Source organism: Gasterosteus aculeatus, chromosome X, assembly GCF_964276395.1.
Source record: "Gasterosteus aculeatus chromosome X, fGasAcu3.hap1.1, whole genome shotgun sequence".
NCBI lineage: Eukaryota > Metazoa > Chordata > Actinopteri > Perciformes > Gasterosteidae > Gasterosteus > Gasterosteus aculeatus.
In genome coordinates, this window is record NC_135698.1 from 5,460,795 (window position 1) to 5,473,511 (window position 12,717).

The following is a 12,717-nucleotide window of genomic DNA, read 5'->3' on the forward strand; positions in this document are numbered from 1 at the left end:
GTTACTGATGGGCAGGTGTCACTGTCTATGGTTCTCCTGTCATCAGTGTGTGAATGTCATGTCGTGTTAAAGTGCTTTGAGTGGTCAGAAGACTAGAAAAGCGCTATACAAGTACAGTCCATTTATGATTTAGCAGTTAAGAAGAAGTCTCATTTGGCTGGCATTGAGAAGGGGCACCAGCTCCAGACATTGTTTTGCCTTGTAGTGGCGACACAGTTACTCCCCTGCCACCAGACGAAGATCCAGTGATTATTATTCATTAAAAACACATGGCTTGGCACATCCGGTCATTACAAATTCTATTCAATATGGCAGGGGGTAGGAGCTTCTGCAGTATGGGAAGGGGCTTCTGCTGCTGATGAGACTGTCACTGTAAATTGTATGGAAATTCCTACTAAGCCCATAATGGATAAGAAGTCAGTTCAGTTTATTCTTTGTTCCAGAAGGGCAATTTGTATGCAGCAGGAAGACATCAAATGAAAATATACAACTTGAATATAGTTGACTCAACTATATTTATATACTTTTTTTCAATCTTTTTCTCTGGCGTCAATGGTTTTACATCCAATCTTAAATACAGTGAAAAGAAAGGGTTGATTCTTAATCTCTTTTTGAGAGGACTCGTTGCTTTCGAGTCATCACTAGCAGACTCACACATGGATGTGAAGGGGACAAACCAGGAGACACCTTTGAAGAAGCCAAAAACATTCAAACTCACCCAAGAGACACACCACGGGAGTTTTCAAAGGACTAAAACTGGAGAATTTTCCTGCAGTCGCTTTGATAAGTCGCATTAGACTTGGCCTGATAATTTTCTGTTACGCAAAATATTTTACTATTCACATTGTATTTCACGTCGTAATTGTATTACTTATCACTTAGTTTAGTTATTAAATACTTAGATTTTTAAATTCGAGCCAGTTGACTTTTGATTCATCGTTTCCGGCCGGCACCACAAAGAAGTGTGATTCTCCTCGAGGGCCTTCGAACACCCCAACACAACCTCTATAGTTTGAAAGTTACGGCATTAAAGTGATTTTTCGCTAATAACTTCGGGCGGATGCGGGCAGACGAGCTGCAGTTAACAGCGCAGCGCCCCCGGTAATGTCAGCTGGTCGTTGTGCATTTGTTATAAATGTGTGTTGGTTCTCCTAGAGTAACAGTCCATGTTCAGGAGATTTGCTGTGTCTCCCAGCAACTGCACGCGTCGATGTGTAATGAGATAGGGCAGGGTCACAGCTCCCGTTCTCCAGCCTGGATATTGGTGCCAGGTGCATGAGGCAGATGTGAGCCAGGAGTGGCCACAATGATTAACATGTAGAAACAAAAAACAAAACGAAAAAAAGAATAGCAGCCACCAATTAGCAGGGTCGTCAAACCAGAACACCGTAACAGCTGCCAACTCAAAGCTTGATTGTTGAAAAAAAAAAAAAAACTTTATTGGCATATTATACTATGGATTATACAAGGTGAGCAACAATGTACCAACATAAAAAAAAACTAAAAAAAAAAACTTATGAGTTTCTTTGCTTCCTTCCTTAAGATAACTGACAAGGCCATTTTCAGCAGAAAACTTATTAAACAACTGGTTTGTTAATGGAAAGGTTATTTATTACATGATAAATTAAAAACAATCACTGACTTCATGCCGTACTGTTCAGGCGTATACACGTGTTCGATAAATGAAGGGAAATTAGTGCAGGACAGTATTTACAGCTCTGCTTGGCCACACATTCTCAGTCATTTAGCTGTAAAGCAACAATGCTCTCCAGAACACCAGCAGCACTACTTGACCCAGAACTGCCAAGTCAGCTCACTACAGTTTGCCTGAGTGAACCATCTGATAACATTTGGCCCTTTTAAATCAGAAGCGTTTTGTAAAGCACAAACTTTAAAATAGTGAGTACTTGAGGGCTCAAACTGGACAAACTCCCAAACTAACCCCACGCTTAAAGCACACTGCACCTGCATGCATATAGCTGTGGCATCCAGCCCGTTCAATGGCATCAGACAGCTTCATGTCACTGTGGAAACTCATCTCAACTTATTTTGTGGCAGGACAAATACCTGCAATTGATAGAAGCCAGTTTTTTGACAAAAGCCTCAAGATTTCAAGAAATCCAACAGTACTGAGAATTGTGGAATTGAGAGAAGTGATGCTAAGACAGCATTCAGCCACAAGCGGGCAGTAACATGCTGTATTTTCAGAGACAAGTGGGGATGGTCACAAGCATCTCTCCTCCCAAATCCAGCAGCTGTGACATTGAACATCAATGGTCAATCAGGAAGAAACACTTATTTAGATTGGTTTTGTCCTGGAACCACATGACAGCTTTGTACATATTCAAAATGTTGTAACCATTTAACTCATACACATAATATGCATACTGAAACAGAGAGAAGGGATACTTTACCGTTTGATAATCAGAGTAAAAAGTGTACATGGGAGAGTGAAGGGTGGGAGGCACCCTGAAAGAGAAAGCTGGGACGGGACAGAAGGACGTTCTAACACTGTACAGCAGACTATGTGATCCTGTACACAACATCAAAGCTCATTGAGAGACAGAAGTTCCAATAGTACATAACTTTTCGATAGTTTATCGGTGTGTGCAGGGGCTAAAAATATCACTATGAACTTACTCACCTACATCACACATATCAGATAAGGGTGCGTTTGATGTCCAATAACTTACAGGCACAGTGGGTGGAGTGGGTTCAAGTTCAAACTTGAGGGTGTGTTTTGTTGAACCACTTCCTATTTCAATCCACCAGAACATGAATATTTCTAGCAGCAGCTGGGAGATGGGATGAGGGGGGTGTCATGGGGTTTCTTACTGCCGGTTGCTTTTTATCCTCTCCAAACGTTTCTTCAGGTCGTCGAGGTTGGCTGCCGGGGAGGCAGAGCGGGTGTGTGCGTGTGTCGGGGAATGGGAGTGTGTGTTGTGTTCCTGCTGGTACAGCTCTCTGGACTCCTTGAGCTGAGACAGCTTACTGTGGAGCATGTCGGTGGACGAGGCCACAGGCGGCTTGGACGACAGCAGGGAGGATATGGGAGGTCTCTGCTGAGGCTCGTCCTCGCTGCCACCGACGCCCTGCTGCAGGAGAGAGAGAGCATACACACACACGGGTCAGCTCCTCTCGAGCACAAATGCAGAACCATCACCTGGTCCACCGGTGTGGAAAAAAAACATCCAACAAAAAACAAACAAACATCCAACTACTTTTTAGTGTGCATATATAGATTAAAAAAAATCTGTTTGACAAGTGGAGTAAATGAAAAAAGCTTTCTCCACCTTGTTTTAACTGTCATACAGGTAGGGGACACACACGTGTGTGTGTGTGTGTGTGTGTGTGTGTGCGTGTTCCCAGAGTGTCTTCATCGAGATGTGTGGTGGGTATGCTGACCTTTGAGTTGTTCTCTAGACCTTGCCTCTGTCTAAGGATCTTGAGTCTCTCGTAGTAAACGGCTGGTTTCAGCTCTTCATTGCTGCTGCTTAGACTAAAGTCCACGCCATGCTGAGGGATCACTGAGGAGAGGCACTCACGTTACTATACAGGGCAGGCTTCCATCTGACAAAAGAGCCGAACGCAGCTAACAATTTTACCTGCTGATGTCTGGATGCGAGCCTTGCCCTCCCTCTCAGACTCAATTAAGCGAAGCCCTCGCTCTACGTAGCTCTGGAAGAACTGGGATGTGTTTTTGAGGAAAGGCTCCAGATCTGCGTCGGAATACTTCTGTTTGTACTCGTACAACTCAGTCAAACCCTGGAGAGAAGATCAGAGACATTCAATGTTTTCTCAGCACGTTTTCCATAATAATCCTTCGGTTTTAACAAGTCAGCTGCTGTAGAAACATTCCCTTGAACACCTGGAATGATTTGACGAAAGGCTAACCTCTTTTGTGTTCTCTTTGGAGCCGATCTTCTTGAAGATTTCCGTCAGAATGTCACTGACCTTGGCCTTTGACATCCAATCCTCCTGGGAACAAAACACAAAAGAGTTTGCGTAAATATTTGACCAAAACCACGGATCCCAAGTGTGTGTTGTGTATTTGGTATGTCTAGTTCACAACTAGGGGAGGTTCCCACAATTCTTTTTGGAGAGCAGAAATCAAATTACACTCAATTGTTCAATTGATCAACATTTTTTGATGAATATAAAAGATGAAGGAGGAGGGCCATAAATACGGTGTATATGTTAGGTAGTGCTGGTCATATCGTACCCATGTTCAGCTGCTCAAGCTCAGCTGCTCTGAAAGCTCTGCTTGTATTTAGCCTATCTTTGAATTTAAGCTAGACAGTGGCGTTCAGGGGCAGCGGTAAGTAACTGAAAGCCCAGGATCACAGAATTGTTACAACCCATCAAAACGTTGAGGGATGAGTTTGAATATTTGATGAAGGCTTTGCAATGCATCTGAGAATCTATTATTTCAACCAGCCCTACTCACCGTACACAGACCAGTCTTCTCGTTACCACGGTCACTCTTGAGTCCAGAGAGATTTCCATTGTGTTTGACAGACCGCCTCAGATGGGCCTCCAACTCAGACTCATTACGGTTCTCGATCATTGATAGGTGGTCCAGGATCTGTTGATACATTGATACAAAAGTAGAAAACTCAACAAGTCTAAAAAAAGAAGAATAACCTCAGAAATACAGTGCAATAGTGTTACCTCAGCCCCTCTGAGCTTGCAAAGTGTGTGTAACAGAGTCTTGAGGGTTCTGTGTGGGACATCACTCTTGAGCTGCTTGAGTTTCTCTTTGGGGAAAATCTTCATGAAGGTGTGGACATCCAGTAATATCCGATCCAGGTTGATGCTGTCAATTGTCTCTGGCAGAAAGCGGATCATCCTCCATAGACACTGAAGACACAGCAAAGTGTCAGTGAACAGACAAAAGGCTCAGTGTGAGGACGTGGAGACACTACTTACCTTAATCACCAGCTCACAAAACAATGGGGGGGCTGCTGTGGCTAAACTGTCCTGAAGCAAAACCAGCAGAGCACTGTAGAGACAGGAGGCAAGAGTTAAAAACCATGTGGATTTTTATTTTGTTTTTACACACCATGTCCCCCTGGGAATCAATTCTAATATTGTCCAACAAACATAACAATCTCTTACTTTAAAAGGTTTCATTAATTCTGTACCGTACGCAATTATATGGAGAGGCCAATTATATGGATGTAGGCTGGTCAACGGCAGGAGAATGTCATTTGCCCCGGTTTAAATTAGACCATGAATCACACAGTTAGCAAATTCGATTTTTCGATTTCTCTCGATTCTCTCTAGAACGATTCGGTCTCGATTCAGAAAAGTTAATAATCGGAATAATTATTTTTTTTAAAAACCCTGAGATATTTGTCTCGCGCGAGATTTTTGCTCGCTTGCGAAACGTAAACTTAGTCTCTGCTCGCGCTCGAAGGTGTTTTCTACGCGCTCGCTGTTTTTCTTTTTGACAGTAAGGGGGCGGAGCCAGTCACCATGGTATCTACATCTGATTGGTTACAAACCCCGTCTTTGGATTGCTGGAGTGATGCATTCACACAACTATAGAAGCCCATTTCCGCACTACAGAAAGGGGAAAGAAAGTCAAAATTATGAGATAAAACGTTGTCAAAAAACAAACGCCCCCCTTCGGTAATCGTAGTGGACCGTAAATGACAACCAGTTATAACCATCATTTACAATGATTACCGGCACATTAAGAGCAATGTGTCCAGCTCGCAGATCGGTCAGTCAGTCTGAATATCTTGCCAACTTTACCGAACTATGAAGGAGCCTGCGCATATCTTACCTCATTATTTTGATTTTCCAAAAAGTCAATCCGTATTGTTGGCAAGATATTCACAGATTTGGACTTTTTTCCGGTATTTTACAAATACGGACCGGTCTGAGACTAAGAGCAGCTTTTTCTTCATTTAAAAGAAAAATGAATCTGTTTGATATTTTTTTTTTTTTTTTACATAGGCTACTTCCATATTGTGTTGAAATGCAAGCTGCATTGGTTTTTGCATTGTTAATAGAAAATCATATTTGTGACAGATTTTTTTTTCTCTTATAAAAAATTTGAGAAGGTAATTCATCTGTTGATTTTCTTTTATTATCAAATAAAGTAGGAAGTGATTAGCAACCTCTGTGTAGCAAACTCAGATTTGAGAAAATTTAGAAAATCGAGATGCATCGATAATCGCTTTATCAGTTTAGAATCGATAATCGGTTTAGAATCGAAGACCTCTGAATCGGAATCGAATTGTGAGGTGCCAAGAGATTCCCACCCCTAACAATTTATAGTTGTTAAATACTTTGTTTTTACTCCTGGCCTAATTTGCTAGCAAGCCAATATGTGTTGCACGCAGATTCTTCGATCTTGTGTTTATTTTCCAGGGTTCATACAAATTTTGACCAATGGATTTCCATGACGAAATATTTTGTGAAATCTCAGTGTATACATGAAAGTGAGAAAATGTAGTATTTAAACTAACAATGAGAAGGCATACAGTATTAGGCCCCAAGAAAGGCAATGCCATAATACAATTATCCACTATGGATGAGTATCGTTTGGGTTTTTCCTGATACCAGTGCTAAATCAAGACTTTTAAAACATACCGGTGCCTGAACCAATACTTTTTTTTCACTTTTTTTTTTTACTTCAAATTATGGACAATATATGAAACAGTTTACAGTATACGTACAGTCTCGAAGAGACGGAAAATGCATTACTTCATTGGGATTTTTTCATTTGGGAATAATCAATCATTTAATCTATGCTTATTGTGCAGGAACTAAAGATATGTAACATATTGAAAGCATTTATGTTGGATTGGCGCCCTTCGTGTGTCCCGATGCATTGACGTCATGAATGCAACAGGTGCAACACAGATGAGCTGCATGAGGCACGAGAGCATACCGTTTATCTACCGTGTGAAAAAAAATATTAAATTGTATAGTAAGATAAGCTTTGCTGCGTAAAATATAGACAAAACTACAATAATCACGCGTAAATCATAGTTTATGCTTCTGCGTTTTCAGAGAGATGCAAGGACACGCAGACGCAGAGCCCCTTGCGTGTCTTTTTACACCTTCTTGCGTGCATCGACCCATTTTTCTAGACTAGCGTCAAAAGCTACGCAGCCTCCTGCAGCCCACAATACTGTGATTGGTCTGCTAACTACATCCTTTACGGAGTCTCACATTTCTGGTATCATAACACAATACTGCCATTATTAAAACGGAGATTTTTTACGAGAGAATGAATCATATTGAAGAACTTTTGTCGGAAGAAATGCGTAAATATGACTGCTTCTACAACCCGTCATTGGCGGACTACAAGGACGCGCGAATTACTTTGCAACACGCGCAAGCCTTTTTGAACCATGAATTGAAACAAGTGCGTAGACACGACTGCGCGTAAAGACGCAGAAGCATGCGCCAGCCTTAAAAAGTCATGTGTCTGCAGCTTAATACGGCTCAATGACAAACACCGAAGGATCGCCGCTACGCCATCGATTTACAATTTGGAGCTGCCACCAGCAGACGGGCAAAGCTCGTGGGAAAATGTCGGTGTTGCGTACGGAGCCGGTAGCCGAAGTGAGAGACGTGCTGCTCGACGTGTAGCTTCGCTAGCAGTCCCCTCTGATGGGGTTCCTGTAGTAGCTTCGCTAGCAGCGGCGGCGCACTGATGTCTGCTTCCTTTAGCACGGCCCGTAAGACCACTCTCCCATGTTGGAAACATCTAATGTTATGCCTCCATATTACTTTCCGCTCGTCACGGGTCTTTGTTTGTCGTAATGCATGGCATGCACTTTTCTATATGTAGCCAACCACGGTTAAATCTATAATTCCCTGGCACAGTGGATGATTCCCGAGCTACTGCTTTTACGGCCACCGAACTTTTCAGTTAAGGTGTGTTCACACAAACGCGGAGACAATTATTTGGCACTTTTTGAGTGTATGAGAGCGTCCTGCTTGCATTTTGAGCATCTCAAACCATATTAACTATTTCAAGATTTTTTTCCCCCCATGACTTTTCCAAGCCTGGAAATGACCATTTTAAAATTCCATGACTTCCATGATTTCCATCTGTGAGCCGTCTAAGCATCAGATATGTCTCTCTTGGGTGTGTAGCTAGTCACTACAGATTTGACAGTTTTTATAGCAAAACCATCTTTTGAATTGACAAATTCATTCAAATTCATGACACAATTCCAAATTAGGAACGACAGGTCCAATCATTGATTAACGTACATATAAAATCAGTATCCCAGAAGCGGTGGGAATTCACAGCTCTATCAAAACACAGGGGATTTAAAGATATTTGGTTCCAGTTTGGTTCCAACCAATCCGCTCTTCCTTCACAGTCCCAAAATACCAAGAGTTGTATATGGCACTTATCAAATGAACACAAGCAGGGTACAGGAATATGTGCACACTAACCTAATCATGTTGGTCTGGTCAGACTTTACAAGAACTCTGGTCACCAGCAGGTTGAGTGTTCTGATAATCTGCTGTCCGTCTTCTATATCCTCCATTCTGCCATCTAGCATGAGTGTGATCACACCATGCATCAGGTCCTTCAACACACCCAAAGAGGCCTCTCGGGCCAGGGACTCCATAGAGAACAACTGATAGAAAGAAATGTCTCCTTGTTATCATCAACAACAGCAGGAACCTTGTTATTAACGTTTCCTTTTATCAAATGGGACTCACTGAGAGCATGTTTCCTATGATGCAGCTGTATAGTTTGACGATGTCTTTCTTGTCCACCCGCTCATCAGCCATGTGTGTGCTGTAGATAAGCCTGAGCTGCATGAAGGTAGCAATGAGGAACTGATCGATGTGTCCTGACATGACTTCTGCCTTGTCCTCCTGCCGCAGCACCTCGTCAATCTGAGGGTACAAAGCACAACATTTCGACCTTTACAACAAATGGATCCTGTGAGAATTGGGTCAACGAATAATCTATATTTGAATATATATTCGAATAGTTGTTCAAAACAACTATTCAAATGTAAAAATTAATATTTGAATGTAAAAAATAAATAAATAAAAGCTTAGCGGGGGGCGCGCGCCTGACTACTGACTATATATTGCATGAATACATTAGGCTACAACAGCTTCATGCACAGGTTTGATTATTTGCAGTTTTATCCCAAGGGAAAGTTCCGTGTTTAAAGCACAGCCTGCTCGGAGTGTTCAATGTCGGTATGGTAAAACTCAGTTTCAATCACTGAATAAAGCCTGCCATATTTGGGACAAGAATCGCGACCTTAAATTGCTTGGACAAAACTCTTGATCAGCAGTCAGCATTTGTTTTATTATTGTCGTTCATTTAACGCGCAGAGAGCGCGACGGTTAAAAAAAAAAAAAAAAAAAAAAAAAAAAAAATCGATCTGCGGTCTTGGCCATTAGTTAATTTACTTATTTTTGTGTAGGATATGTTGTTAAATATGTTTAAACTTAAATAAATTACTAGCTATAGTAATTGTAACTAGAAAATTCCGCAGTCATTTTAAGAGTGTGGCCTAGCCTGCCCGCAGGTGCCTGTAACGGCCAAGCAGGCAAGTGAAGGCTGTATCGTAGCCCCACCCCCTGCCGTGACGTCCGTGCCCCTCGATTTTCTCTGGCTAGCTAACGTCATGTTAGTGCCCCCCTTCCCCGCCGTAATGTCCTCCCCACCCCAACGTAGCCCGCCCCCCGCCGTAACGTCTGCACCTCTAATTCCCATAATAGGGAACACAATTCCCGATGCGTCCCGACTATTTTGAGACAATTCAGATAAACTGTGTGGGATGAGATGCGTGCCAAACTTTTGTACGGAAGAGAATAAGGCCATTAATAATAATTATTATTATTAAATATGTGAGATTACAAGGAGTTTGGCTCAGCTTCGCTGGCCACACTCAATAATGGTAGTACACGGTAAGCTTAATGGGCCCCATCTTCATGCGTTTATACCTGTGCCAGTGCTTGTATGCTGTTGTTTATGTCCCCGCTAGCCACCTGAGAGATGACAAAGTTGATGGTGGAGGCCGTGCTGTTGTGGAGGTCATCAAAGTGTGGAGAGACTGAACGCATCCTTTGAACACATAAACTGATAATATTAAGCATGAAAGATGCATTTCCCCATGGATGTCCTTTCCATCTGCTTCAGTGACCTCAGTAAGAATGGGCATTTACCTGGGTTCAGGGATCATGATCGGCTCCAAAAGCTCGTCCAGCTTATGTTGGACGAGGTCTGGCAGCTCACAAACCCTGCTCTGGTCCATCTCGATCATGTCCAGGTCTAGCTGGAACTCCTTGGGGATGGAGGGGTGGGAGGACTCGCTGTGCTGGGCGTTCTGCCGGGCTTGGCTGAATGGACGTAAAAGATAGATATATGATTAGTCAGTCCTGAGAGACTACGATTGCTGTGACATTCTATAAGTATCCCATAGCCCTGGGTCTAACAGGAGTGTGTATTCGCTGCAGACAGGTATATATAATTCCTTTTTCAAAAAGCATAATTTCTGCCCTTTGGACTTGACTGGAGCCGATCAGCCCTGATGTAAAACTAACATCATCGTCTGTATGACATTTACAGTCAATGATGTTGACCACAATAATGAACCCAATGTTACTTTAAAACTAGAAAATTAGTTGGAATGCGTTTGGGTTTGAAGTAAAAAGCATGGCTAGTGGTAGAACTTACGTTAATGATATTGCCAATATGATTTCATGTTATATGATATTAGAAATATCAATTCCTTGTTTACTAACTGAATTCATATGATGTCATATCTGGAATCCATTGAATTCTATTCAATAGTTAGGTCAGTGAGGGAGTTCAGAGTCAGGCTTCGCGTGGCTACTGTTTGGATTTGAGGATTGATGAGGGAGTTGTCTCTCCCTTGGTCCGAGCGTCACATGCGTGCATACACAGACATATGCATGCAGGTGGCGGGGCACCCCCTCGATATAATAGTTTACCCTGCTGTCAGGTCAGTAACTTCAAAATGTTTAACTTGTTAGTTAGATGTTGTGAATTTATATTGAACCAACAATCTGTTGAGCCTGCCGGCAAACTAAGGATTCTTCTTTGTTCCCCCGTTAAATCAGTAGTTTACGTGGGCACACACCCAGTATTTGCATTCAGCAGCATTTGCATTGTAGCACTTAAATTGTACTCATAACGCCACTCATCTATAGCAAATTGTAAATAGGCTTATTTGAGGAAATTGCACTTTCTTGTTCTTCTGAGTTTGTACCCTATAGTTGAATGCACTTATTGTAAGTCACTTTGGATAAAAGCTTCAGCTAAATGGCATGTGATGAAAATAAAATGACTTTTCTATTCAACTGTCAAAAAGAGGAATTATTTGCAGCCGTATAAAGCTGGTAGGGGTAAACCACACCAAAGACAAAAGGGATGGTGGGGGAGGATGTGACAGCTGGACACCTCAAATATTCGTCTGGTATATTATCTATCTCGACAAAGCTTCAGAGAGTAAGTCTGAACGGCGAGTATTAGTTCACAACCAGACGGGAGTTCTTACGACAACATGTGAAGAACAGAGTGGCGAGGAGCAAGGAGGTACTCACATCCTATATGTGCGATACATTATTCTGCTCCGGAGAAGGGAGGCAGAACAGAGGAAGGAAGTCACACAGAAGGAAAGATGAAGGGTTAAGATACAATCAGCTGCTCTCACAGACAAAGTGAAGAGGATTTTTATGTGGCAATACGTGTCTGTGAGAGCAACCCAACATGCAATGAAGAGACAGATTAGTTGCAAGCAGAACACAAACATTGAAAAGATTTAGAGCGGGAGTGCCCCATAGGACGATCCAAGGCGGTGCCGGTAGATCGCCTGTCATCAGAAAAATAATCACGTTGGGTCACCACGCATGCGCGGTCGACAGAAATGGAAAACTTGGCATGTCTAATTAGCGTTCCTTGTTTACTATCTGACACATACAATTTAATTCAAAAGCAATGCTGGCTGAATCCAATCAAGTCATCGGAGTAAAGTAATGACAAGAGTGTCTGGAATGGTTGTGACTGTTCCCTCGCTTCTGTCGGATGAGAGGCTCCTGGTTTTTCATAGCGATTTGTTTTGCACATACGATATTGACAGTTGGATGTCCAACAGGACACTTCAACAGCAATCATTTAGAAGCATGCTACGGTCTTCTGAAAGTGTAATCGTGTTTACTGAACAAAATCCCTGGATAAATGTTTTCGGTAAAACAAAAGTATGCTCCGCTCTACTAGTAAAGTCATGTATGGACTGTGGGGGAGGGGTTCGTGAAGCTGTGCAGTATTGGTTGTTTATTGAACTATGAATAAGTTAATCTTTTACCCCATCCCTAATAATTATCCTTCTTTTACTCCCTGTTGAAGCATTAGCAGTTTCTGTGGGCATCATCACAACAAAAAACTAAAACAATCACATTTATATCAGGGTTATAACTACTGACTAGGAATAGGGAAAATTTTAATTTATTTCATGTTACCAATTAAGAATTCCAAATAGTTATTCCAACTATTTAATATTGAAGTGTATTCCAGTCTGTAAGATTTGGTCATTAATAAGGCTTTGGAAGTCTGCTCAACTACTTACACCAATTATGTATGAATCAATATTACATGTATGGCTAGGGCATTGGAATGTAGCTGTTCAGTATTGAAGTTATCAAATATATTAAAAAAAACTTTTGTAATTTACGCTTTATTGAATTAAA

At 41.9% G+C, this 12,717-nt stretch overlaps 1 protein-coding gene across 6 annotated transcripts in view; it reads right to left on the minus strand.

The window, feature by feature from the left end:
- Window positions 1-1,410: 1,410 nt before the first annotated feature.
- The window catches only part of ckap5 (cytoskeleton associated protein 5), a 34,114-nt gene continuing 22,807 nt past the window's right edge, over window positions 1,411-12,717 (minus strand). For 2 of the 6 annotated variants that reach the window (XM_040162242.2, XM_040162237.2), the window contains 12 exons: window positions 11,575-11,598; window positions 10,174-10,347; window positions 9,952-10,087; window positions 8,704-8,883; window positions 8,431-8,618; window positions 4,930-5,002; window positions 4,672-4,860; window positions 4,448-4,585; window positions 3,895-3,978; window positions 3,606-3,765; window positions 3,406-3,527; window positions 1,411-3,095 (listed from right to left, as the gene is read on the minus strand). In XM_040162242.2, coding sequence (XP_040018176.2) covers window positions 2,832-3,095; window positions 3,406-3,527; window positions 3,606-3,765; window positions 3,895-3,978; window positions 4,448-4,585; window positions 4,672-4,860; window positions 4,930-5,002; window positions 8,431-8,618; window positions 8,704-8,883; window positions 9,952-10,087; window positions 10,174-10,347; window positions 11,575-11,598 — 1,732 coding nt within the window. In that variant the 3' untranslated portion in view covers window positions 1,411-2,831. The remainder of the gene's footprint in view (window positions 3,096-3,405; window positions 3,528-3,605; window positions 3,766-3,894; window positions 3,979-4,447; window positions 4,586-4,671; window positions 4,861-4,929; window positions 5,003-8,430; window positions 8,619-8,703; window positions 8,884-9,951; window positions 10,088-10,173; window positions 10,348-11,574; window positions 11,599-12,717) is intronic. The other 4 variants (XM_040162240.2, XM_078082061.1, XM_040162238.2 and 1 more) reach the window with 3 other exon arrangements.